Raw genomic sequence first — 12,172 nt, forward strand, 5'->3', positions numbered from 1 at the left:
GTATCTCCTGAACCCAGCCAGCAGAGTTGTCTACACCTGTTCAGCCAGGTAGTGTCTATAATTAAGACTATCTCCTGGGGGCAGCTAGGTGGTGCAGTGGATAAAGCACCAGCCCTGGATTCAGGAGGACCTGAGTTCAAATTTGACCTCAGACACTTGACACTTACTAGCTGTGTGACCCTGGGCAAGTCACTTAACCCTCATTGCCCTGCAAAAACAAAAAAAAAACCAAAACCAAACCAAAACAAAAGACTATCTCCCCAAGGGATGCCTCCCGGTCCTGAGTGTGAATGTCTTAAATGAATCACAAAGAAAGGTTTTCACTTTGTAGCCCATTGCCTATTGTGTGAAGAAGCATGAATTTTCCCTGAAGGAATTAGAAGTCCAGTGCTTCCAGGTTCTCATTTCATAAGTTCCTAGCCCTTACCTCACTGAGAGAAGCTGATTGATGATTAGAGTTGTTTTGGGATCTTGAGCATGTATTCCTTCCTTAAGCTGAACTGCCTTTGGTTTTTGCTCATGTTCCCTTCATCCTTAGAATATACAACAAAAATAACCAACAGCATTACCTTGCTTACTTCAACCATCCCCACTAGCTATGGTCCCATGTCTCCTTTTCTAAGCTAACCTCCTTGAGAATGATGTCCACACTAAGTATCTCCACTTTCTTTTCTCTCGCTTGCTTCCAAAGCCTCTGCAGTGCAGCTTCCCATCCCATCACTCAAATAAAAACATGTTTTCCAAAGTCTTTTCTCACTCATCATTCTTTTTGATCTCTTTGACACTGTTGATCACCATTTTTTCCCGGAAGGTCTCTTCTCTCTAAATTTTCATGACACTGTTATCTCCTGCCTTCCCATTTTTCCAGTCTTACACTATACTCCTCTTCAGTCGTTAGTGTTCCACACAAGGAATGTTCCCTTTCTTTGCCCTATCCCTTTGTACTGTCTATCTTCCGTACTTGGAACATTCTCCTTTGTCACCTCTGACACCTAGTTTCTTGGGCTTCTTTCAAGACTCAGATCAAATTCCACCCATTGCTGGAGGAGTTTTCTGACTCTCCCTCCCCCACATTAGACTTTTTTCTTTTGAGACACACACATATATATATGCATAGGTATGTATCTACACACACACACATACATATACATATATACATATGTGTATGGATATACAATTATATACATATACGTATGTATACACAGTCATTTCCATGCTGTTTCCCTCATTAGAACCTTGAGGGCAAGCATAATTTTGTTTTTGTGTTTGTTTTTTTGCCTTCATTTATACCCCCAGTGCTCGGCATATAATGAACACTTAATACATGTTTATAGATTGATTGTACTTTGGCTTGTTTGGATGATATTTATACATTTGCTTAGGACTCAAATCAATAAAGTAATGACTTCTTTGACTTGTTCAAAGCTTCCCATAGAAGTAAATGATAGACTACTCAGAACACCCGTAAAGCCAGTTCTGAAAACCGACCCTACATAGCCTCTTTCTAGACTATAAGCAGAGACTGAGCAGAGAACATACTTTATTAGACTTGGCATCTTCCCTAGCACCTAGCATGGTACTCTAGACATATAATCAATATTTGTTGCATTGTGTCAGCACTCAGGAGATATGTATTGGTTGGCTGGTTGATGCGTCCATTTTTATCACAAAGAAATAAGCAGTGCAGGGGCTGATTAAGGCTCTCTGTATATGCCTCAGTGATTATCTTGGGACTGACTGCATCTTTCCAAACATTTCTTCATTCTGTACTGATCTAAGTGAAGGCAATATATTAACTTTGAGCAGCAACAGATGGGCTACACCAAGAGAGGGTAGAGTTTCAATCATAGGACTCAGAGCTGGAAAGGACTTTATAGATATTCTTGTTTAATTTCCTCATTTTATAGGTGAGGAAACTGAAGTCCAATATTTTAAAAGGTAGTAAGGAGCAGACCAGGGGGTTCAAATACAGGCTGCTGGGCTCCTTTCATTGCTGTTCCTAGTATACCACTTTGCCTCTACTTGACATTGATGGGGGGAACACTCATAGTGATCAAACCATGAATTTACTAAGGTATTGGGTAAAATAAAAAAGAGACTAATACTGGCCTCAACTACTTCACTGGGTTGTTGTAAAGATCAAATAAGACTTTATGTGATGGTGCTTTATAAACAATAAAGCTTATAGAGATTTTACAAAAAAAAAAAAAGCTTACAGAACTAGACACTGGCAAGAAGTACAATCAAAACAGAAGCTCCCTAAGGTCAGGGACTATTACTTTGTTTTGTATTTGTATCCCAAGGCCTACCACAGTGCTTTGCACAGAACAGAATAGTGTTTATCAAATTGAAAATAGAGAAAAGATAGACAAAAATCAAAAGCTCCTGCTGTGGAAATGTGAGGGGGGTATAATACTTCAGGGGACTTTTCTTCAAAGCCACTGAACATATGATGAGTACAGAGAAACTCCATTAAAATAGTTTCCACTGGACCGAAAAAGAAAATGCTATAAAGCAGGAACACATGATAAATGAGAGCTGCCACACACATTTGCAATAGGTCAAGTATTTGAAGGATAAATGTTCTACGCAGGAAACATTTGAAGTGAACATGTTATGAATGAGTTTCCATGTAGTTGGGCAATCCTGCACACCTTAAAATATCTGTGATTTCAGCCACCAGAAATAAATAGCCACTGGAGACCATGCTGATTTTAACAGAGAGAGTGAGGGTGAGAGCATGTCTATCCTAAGAATCGTTTTCTTAGTTTGGGGTCATTGGTGAGCAATGTGAGCTATATTTGGATCAGTAGCCTGACCCAAGTGTCAACAGGGCTTTACATGTATTTAATTTATTATACACTGTTTGGGGGTCCAGAGGAAAACATGGTGATGATTTTTGTTTTAAATGACTATGCACTAACTCTTGAATTAACTTGAAAATATAACTGAGGAATCAATGTACCATGTCATTGTTGATTTCTTCCTCTGAACATTGACAAATATATTCTTCTCTAAGGTTTTGTTTTCTTTGGAAATTTTTCATTCCTGCCTTCCAATCCCATCCCCTAAAGGGAGGGAGTACTTAAAAATACTGTTGATTTTAAGAGCAAGAATAGGCATAACAGTATGCCTATAGGCAGTACAGGTCCTGAACTCAAATCCCCATTCTGTTACTTACTACCTGTGTGGGCTTGGGGGAAGCACTTCAATTCTCTGGGCCTCAGTTTCCTTTTCTGTTGAAAGAGGGGTTGAACTAACTCTCTTCTAACCATAATCTCTTTCAGCTATAAATCTTGTGAATTTATAAGTTTCTGATTTTATAAATCCTCTTTGGCTTTGGGTTCCCCATCTAAAAAGTGGCAAAGGTCTTTGCCCTACCCAAAGCCAGGACTAGGATAAAGTAACTAAGGCTTTTCCCGAGGGCACTAAAATGGAGAGGCCACTAACAAGACTTGTTTTCTTTCATCACAAAGACATAGCTGAGCTTAGCACCTAGTTAGGAAGAATTATTAGTAAAAATAGGAAGCTATTAGATGTTGCTTTTTCCTCCATCTCCTCCTCTTTCCCTATAGTTGGCAGAACTGGAGTTGATTGCTGTTCTAGTAGTGACAGCCTGATGTTCTTGTTATAGGGCCTGGTATCCTAGGCTCTCTTCTCACATGGGACCTTGTGGTTCATGGGCTCAACCTCTCCTCAAAGATTCTGTGATCTCTCCTCTTATCCCGCAATAAAGTGCTGTTCTCAAACTTATTCTGTGGTTCCCTCCCCTAACCGTTGCTCTCACTTGGGTTCTATCTACCTAGTAGAAATGTTGAAGATTAAATGAAGATGCAGCTATGTTTTTATATACATGTATATATACATACACATATCATATATACATTATATACCCCTCTCTCTCCCCCTTTCCCTTTCTTCTATCTCTGTCTCTCTTTTTTCCTTCCCTCCATTTCTCTCTCCTCTCCCTTCTCTTCCCCTCTCCTTCTCTCCTCTCTTTCCTCTCTCTTCTCTCCATTCTTCCTCTCCTCTCCTCTCCTTTCTCCCTTTTCTCTTTCTCTCTCTCTTTCCCCCTCCCTCTCTCTGAAAAATATTTTCTAAGCATTCAGGGGCCCATAAATACAAACTATGAAGCCTTCATTAGGTTTGTGAACTTTTCTTTAGACTCCTTTGTTTTCTGTCAGGTGAGAGAGCAGGACAGGAGGAAGAAGGGGGAAGGTTCAGGGAGGTATCACAATGTAGATAACAGGAATATGATGTCATTTGGGAAACATATGCTTATTTTTACAAATTCTTCTGGGATTCATATACATGTGTAGCTCAGCTCAGTTTGGAACTCATGTTTCATTGGGCTGATTCTTCGTGAACCATAAAATAGGTTTCACTTGTCTCTAGTGTTTTTTGTAGAAATATGTATCAGTAAGATCAGAAAACCATTATACATTCTGTTTTTAAACATGACCCAATAAGCAGTCTGTTACATTTCTGTTAGTATAGCATATTAGGTTACTTTTTAAGTTCCTGCCAATGGGGAGTTCCTTCTTTGAAAGGGGTGACCAAGTTTAGCTTCAGGCTAGAATTTTGCAATAATTGTGTTATTTTAGGGATCTAATTGAGACTTTCTATAAATTCAATGTGTTGAGTTAGTCATGTTCTATTTATTTGTGGAATATTTTCTGACACCTTGTTACACAATTAATCGACGACCTCCATGACGACCTTCATCCTAATAGAATTGCCTTCTGAAATACATAGCCCATGCCACCTGTAGAATAATACACTCTTTCACTTATGTTGGGCTATGTGAGCCAGCCCAGAGATGCCAATTTCTGACATAGGAGTGCAAATGTGAGGGCAACACGCCCAACAAGAAAGAAAAAATAAGCACACGAAGCTACAATTAATAAATTGATTTTTATAGGTATTAAATTTTTAATTGATGTTTTGTTTTTGCAACACCTTCATTTTCCAATATATTAGACCCCCCGTTACTGAGTGAGCCATCTCTTATAATAAAGAATAAAAAGTAAGGGAAAATCAGTTTGGCAAAATTAACCATATTGAGTCTGAGAGTATATACAGTGTTCTACATTCTTTGTCCCTACTGCAAAGAAGGGAGGTGCATTTTCTCATCTTCTTTAAGGTCAGTCTTGCTTATTATAATTACATAATGTTTATTTTTTTTCTATCTTAATAGCTTTTAATTTTTTCCAGTTACATGTAAAGATAGTTTACAAAATTTGTTTTTGAGTTCCACATTTTCTCCCTTCCTCCTTTCTGTCCCACCTCCACAATAACCAATCTGATATAGGTAATATATGTACAGTCATGTTAAACATATTTCCACATTAGTTATGTTGTGAAAGAAGAATCAGAACAAAAGGGAAAACCTCAAGAAAAAACAAAAAATAGTATGGTTGAATCTGCATTCAGATTCTATAGTTCTTTTTCTCCATGGGGAGAGCATTTTCCATCATAAATTATCTGGAATTGTTTTGGATTATTGTATTGCTGAGAAGAGCCAGATCTATCACAGCTGATCATCAACCAATGTTGCTGTTACTGTGTACAATGTTTTCCTGGTTCTACTCACTTCACTCAGCATTAGTCCATTTACGTCTTTCCAGGTTTTTCTGAAATCTGCCTCATCATTTCTTATAGCACAATAGTATTCCATTACATTTATATACCACAACTTGTTCAGCCATTCCCCAGTCGATGGGCATCCCCTCAATTTCCATTTTTTTTGTTACCACAAAAAAGCTGCTATAAATATTTTTGTATCTGTGTCCTTTCCCCTTTTTTATGATTTCTTCGGAATACAGACCTAGTAGTGGTATTCCTAAATCAAAAGATAAGCACAGTTTTTTAGCCCTTTGGGCATAGTTCCAAATTGCTCTCCAGAATGGTTGGATCAGTTCACAACACCACCAACAATGCATTAGTATCCCAATTTTCCCACATCTCCAAAATTTTATCATTCTTTTTGGTCATATTAGCTAATCTGATAGGTATGAGGTGGTACCTCAGAGTTGTTTTAATTTCCATTTCTCTAATCAGTAGGGATTTGGAACATTTTTTAAAGCTATGGATAGCTTTAATTTCATCTGAAAACATCCTATTTATATTATTTGACCATTTCTCAATTGTGGAATGACTTATAAATTTGATTCAGTTCTCTATACGTTTTAGAAATGAGGCCCGTTATCAAAAACACTGTAAAAATTGTTTCCCAGCTTTCTGCTTTCTTTCTAATCTTGGCTATATTGGTTTTGTTTATACAAAATCTTTTTAATTTAATGTAATCAGAATGTAATTAATTTAATTTAATGTAATCAGAATGATCCATTTTGCATTTCATAATATTCTATTTTTTTTTGTCATATTAATTTCTTTTTTGTCCCATTCACATTGTGGTCATTGTGTTTATTACTTTCCCTTCTGTGTTTATTTCCTTTCAGGCTACAATAGTTCATATATCTTTGCATGCTTTGAATTTTTCACATTCGTTGTTTCTCATGGTTTAGTAAAATTCTAACAATTTACCCATTTGCTAGTTGATGGACATCTAATTAATTTCTAGTTCTTTATCATAAAAACTGCCACTAAGCATTTTTTGGCATGTATGAGACTTTTTGTTTGTTTGTACTTTTTGGGGTATATACCTCACAGAAGAATCTCTGGCCACCTTTCTAGCATAATTCCTAATTGCTTTCCAGAATGGTTGCTGCTTCACAGCTCCACCAACAGTGTATTGGTGTCTTCATCTTTTTTTTTTTTTTGAGCGGCGAGAGAGCTTTATTCTTTTTTTTTCTTTCTTTTTTTTTTTTTTTTAGTGAGGCAATTGGGGTTAAGTGACTTGCCCAGGGTCACACAGCTAGTAAGTGTTAAGTGTCTGAGGCCGGATTTGAACTCAGGTACTCCTGACTCCAGGGCCGATGCTCTATCTACTGCGCCACCTAGCTGCCCCACCAGCTTTATTCTTTATCATGGGCCCCGTTGGCCTTCTTCCTAGTCGTGCTTCAGGCTCAGCCTCTCGAACAGGTGTTCTCCCAGCCAGGGCTGGGGGTCGGCCAGCACTTGGTGCAGGGTGGTCAGGTGGTCGCCCAGGCGCTTCAGCAGACTCACCTCTTCACCCAGGTAGTAGCTTTCTAGGAAATCGCAGAGGTGTGGATCCCCTTGGCTGGAGCCCAGGGAGTGCAGCTTCAGGAGGGCCTCCTTCTCCAGGCTCAGGGCAGCCTCCATGGCATCCAAGCTGCGGCCCCACTCATCTTGACTTCGTTTCTGCACAGCCTGGAAGAGGATCCGGCCCCCATGTTGGTTCTGGAGCCGCATAAGGCGCTCGGCGTCCTCGTGTTTGTCCTTCTCCGTGTCACGGGAAAAATGCGACACCCTCAGCAGAGTGACATCGTCCCAGTTGAAATAGAAACCCAGGGACAGGTAGGAGTAGGAGGCCTGCAGGTAGAGGTTGGCCCGGTGGTTGACCGTAGCCTCGGCCTCGGAGGAGAAGTTTTGGCGGATCTGAGAGGTGGAGCTCATGACACCCAGGACAACGGGAGGAGGCGGCTGGTCCCGGAGCTGTTTGGTCTCGGAGGCCAGGGGCGGATGGGCCCGGAGGCGGATGGTCACGAAAGCGGGGGTTGGGTGGTCCGAGGGGCTGGCAGGCTGCAGAATGACAAAGATCTAGGGCAAGGGGAGCTGGGGGAAACCCCGGGTCTGTTCCATCCAAACACTGTTGAAGTAAGAACCAGAGCCGGGAGACGAGGTCTGAGGTGTCTTCATCTTTTGAAAGCTCCATCCAATATTGATTATTCTGTTCATTCCCAATTTGCTGGGTATGAGGTGAAATGTCAGAGGTTCTTTCTTTGGTCTTACAAAATTCATTATTGTTATTGATCACATACTTGGACACATACATTGTTCATAATTTACCTCACAGCAAATGAAATGAGAGCTAACTTTACAAGATGGTCAGCTTTGACTTAGGGGATATGGTAGGCTTTGGCTATCTAAAAATGGTTGGTCCTAAAGCAATATGATGGAAAACCAGAGCAAGGAAAAATTCAGGAAGCATGAGGCAAGAACCTAGGAGACAGGGCGAAAGAGATGGGATTAGTTTGATTTCCACACATAATTATACTTCTTCCACCATCAAATAGGCAATATGGGATAAATAAAAAATTCCAAATTAAAAAGAGTCATCCATTAAGAAGTTAAGGGCCAGCTAGGTGACACAGTGGATACAGCACTGGGCCTGGAGTCAGAAAGATATCTTCCTGGGTTCAAATCCAGTCTCAGATTCTTCTGGCTGTGTTACCCTGGGCAAGTCACTTAACCCTGCTTGCCTCATTTCTCATCTATAAAATGAGCTGGAGAAGGAAATGGCAAACCACTCCAGTATCTTTGCCAAGAAAATCCCAAATGAGGTCATAAAGATTCAGACATGATTGAAAAATAACTGAAGAACAACAAGAAGTCAAATACACTTCAGATCTAAAATAAATGCCTTTTAAAAAAATCTCTTTGGGGGCAGCTAGGTGGCACAGTGGATAAAGCACTAGCTCTGGATTCAGGAGGACCTGAGTTCAAATCAGACCTCAGACACTTGACACTTAGTATCTGTGTGACCCCAGGCAAGTCACTTAATCCTCATTGCCCCTCCAAAACAAACAAACAAACAAATAAAAAATCCCTTTCACTTGTAGCTAAGCCTGTTATGCTTTATGTAAAATGAGTATATTGGAAATCCTTCTAAATTTATGATCATTATGATCCTTTAAGTCATAAAATTAAAAATAATAACCAAGCTGAGAACTCCATTTATTGGGCTCCACCATGGTCTGTCTTCTTTCTCAAGGTGCTTAATACCTAGAGTAGAGTTTTGCCCACCTCCCCAATCCCCTCTCTCTTCTTCCCCAATTTGAAAATGTTCTATTTATTAATATTTTGTTTATTATATCATTATAATTTCCCCTAGTATCCTTTCCTTTCCCTTTCTCAGAGAGCCATCCTATTTAACAGATAGTCTTTTTATAAAAACAAAAAGGAAGGTAAGGAAAAAATTAACATAGTTGATTCTTAGTCCCTGCTGGAAAGAAGGGAGGTACATTTTGGGCCAAGCTTGGTGATTTTACACACACACACACACACACACACACACACACACACACACACACACACACAATTATATTTACACAGTGTTTAGTTTCATAATTGATCAATACATCAAAAAAGTCTGAAAATATGTATAATGTGAAAACCCATGGGTCCCAAACCTTTCTTTTACACTTGGGGACTTCAACTCTTTCATGTTGATAGTTCCTTGCATGCCCTTGCTTTCCAGTTCATAAAACATTTCAGCTCCCCTGACTTATACTTTCACTGTACTGAAGACGTGGGGGTCATCATATGCCAATCATCCTTTAGTATTTCATCTCTACAATCTGAAGTTCTGATATTCCTAAATCTGACCATAACCTTTTGTCTTCATATTTCCTTCTACCTCACTCCTAAACCTCAGCACCGAAACTTCTTGCTTTCCTAGTGTCTGACATCACTTTCCTCTTTTTAAAATCTTGACCTGATAATTAACCAGTCCAACTTGATACTGTCCTCTACCCTTGAACCTTTTTTCCCATTGTCCCATTGCAGTGAATCCCTTTTCATAACCCAGCCTTGGATTACTTTTATTATCTACCTTCTTTTCTTCTATATGCATGTTAATGAATGCAAATAAAGGAAGTCACTCAATTGTGCTGTCAGTGTCTACTACACTTGTGTGTAGTGTGTGATTTCAGCTGGGCCCTCAGTAATGCATTCTAGTCCTTCTACTCTTCCCTTGCTGATTTTCAATATTATGCCTCTTAGCAACTGTTGGAAACTTTTTCTTCTTGCCTCAAGCCAGTGTCAAACTGAAATAAAAATGGGGGCAACTAAACCAAACATACCTAAGGATCCCTGTACCACATATCGATGTAGAAAAACACGTCAACATTATCTATATTCTATTCTATTTGTATTTATTTTGTTAAATATTTCCCAGTTGTATTTTAATTTGATTCTGACTTGCATCGGGTCCTGCATTTTTGACACCTCGATTTATACCGTTGCTTCTCCCCCAACTCCTAGTACAGCAAAGGGACTTGTTAAAATACTCCACTAAGAAAAATGAGACCATCCTTTGTGAGCTACTTCTTCTCCCTAACTCTTTATTCTAAATTGCCTTAACACTAACTTCCTCTCTTCCCTTCCTCTATCTTCTTTTTCTCTTATGGCCCTTCTCTTTGCAAACAACAAGCCCCGTCCTTGATTCCATACTTTATCATCTTCTTTGGGTACTCAGTCGTCACTCTCTCCCCCCCTTTTTTTGGTTCTAATTTGCAATCTTGCCTCACCCACTGGCTATTTCTTTACTGCTTACAAGCATTTCAAAATTATCCCCATCCTTAAAAACTTTCATTTTCCTTCCATAACTTTAAACTGCCAATTGTTTAATTCTTTCCTCTTTCATAGCCAATAGAGTAGAAAAAACTGCCTATTCTCTTTAATTATATTTTCTCAATTCCATTTCATCTTCAACCTCTTCTGTAGTGGCTTCTGATCTAACCACTAAACTGGAAATGCTCTCCAAGGTTATAAATTCTTTTTTTAAAAAATATTTTATATTGTCTACTTTATTTTTTTTTGAGGGGCAATGAGGGTTAAGTGACTTGCCCAGGGTCACACAGCTAGTAAGTGTCAAGTGTCTGAGTGCCGGATTTGAACTTGGGTCCTTCTGAAATCAGGGCTGGTGCTTTATCCACTGTGCCACCTAGCTGCCCATAAATTATCTTTTAATTGACATATCTAGTAGCCTTATTTCTGTCCTTATCCCTTTTTTCCCAATAGCATTTTATGTGAATGATCACCTTCTTTTTCTATACACCCTTTCCTCTCTGGGTTTTCATGATACTGTCTTTTTCTTCTGTTTCTATCTGGCTACTTTTTAGTCTTTTTTTCCCGTGGTATCTTTATCCTGTATACATAGATATGTTCCAGGTTCCTCTTCTTTCTCTACATTCTCTTTTAATGATTTCATCTGTTCCCTAAGGTTCAACCAAATTCTTCTCTGCAAACAAGTCTTAGATCTATATTTCTAGACACCTCTTCTGAATTCCAGTCCCATGTTAGCAACTGCCTATTAGACATCTCTAATTGTTATGTGTGTAGGCATCTCAAATGCAATATGCAAATTAATCTTTCCTCACCAAAACCTCTCCTAAACCTAACGTCCCTGTTTCTATTGAAGGTGCTATCATTGTTCCATTCACCCAGCTTTACAACCTCCATCCTTGAGGTTCCTTTTTCTTATCTCACATTTAATCAGATGCTAAGTTTTGTTAGTTTTACCTCCAAAATGTATCTTGCATCTATCCCCTCTATACTTATCATTTTTAACCTTGACTATTAAAATGGATTTCTAATTGAACTTCTTTTAAAAAAATTTCTGATTTAAAACACCCAATGAAATGAGCATTTTCACATGTAAAGAACAGAAGAGTATGTGTGTTAACAAGGACCTTTCAAAGCTGTCCTGCTTATCTGTTTTCTTCTGCACTTTCAAATGCTATAATGACCCTTTAATTATCTTTTTTTTTCTGAAAATCCTAACAGTAGTTTCTTTTTCTGACCAATTGTACCTCTATCCTCCTGGGCCTCCCTCTCCAGGAAAAAAAAGAAAGCCTTGTAACAAATATACATGGTCAAGTAAAACAAATTTCTACATTGGCTATTGGTTCTGTCACCTTTGCCCATCTCTCAGGGATGAGATAAAATCTCAGGGTTGTTTTAAATTTCATTTCTTTAATTATTAGTGACATTTATTAATTGCTTAAATTTCTTCCTTTGAGAATGGCCTCTTCCTATCCCTTTCCATGGATCTTGTACTCATACACATGAATCAGTTCCTTAGAAAGAAGAGAATTTTTCTTCAAAGTTTTTTTTTCCTTCCAGTTAATTGTTTCATATCTAATTTTAACTATGTTGGTTTCATGTTTGAAAATCTTTTAAACTTATATAATAAAAATTGTTTATTTTCTCTTCTGTAATCCTCTCTATTTCTGTTTGGTAAACACTGGGGATATGAAGAAAAGCAAACAGACAAAAGGATTCAATGTAAGTATGGCTTTGTTTT

The 12,172-nt window shown here is 38.6% G+C and overlaps 1 protein-coding gene across 1 annotated transcript; it reads right to left on the bottom strand.

Moving 5' to 3' along the window:
• Positions 1 to 7,011: 7,011 nt before the first annotated feature.
• On the bottom strand, positions 7,012 to 7,539 carry LOC122732627 (ferritin light chain-like). The gene has a single exon (XM_043972901.1). The coding sequence runs from the start codon at positions 7,537 to 7,539 to the stop codon at positions 7,012 to 7,014; it is 528 nt and encodes a 175-aa protein (XP_043828836.1).
• Between the last annotated feature and the right edge of the window lie 4,633 nt (positions 7,540 to 12,172).

Source organism: Dromiciops gliroides, chromosome 6 (genome assembly GCF_019393635.1).
Source record: "Dromiciops gliroides isolate mDroGli1 chromosome 6, mDroGli1.pri, whole genome shotgun sequence".
Taxonomy (NCBI): domain Eukaryota; kingdom Metazoa; phylum Chordata; class Mammalia; order Microbiotheria; family Microbiotheriidae; genus Dromiciops; species Dromiciops gliroides.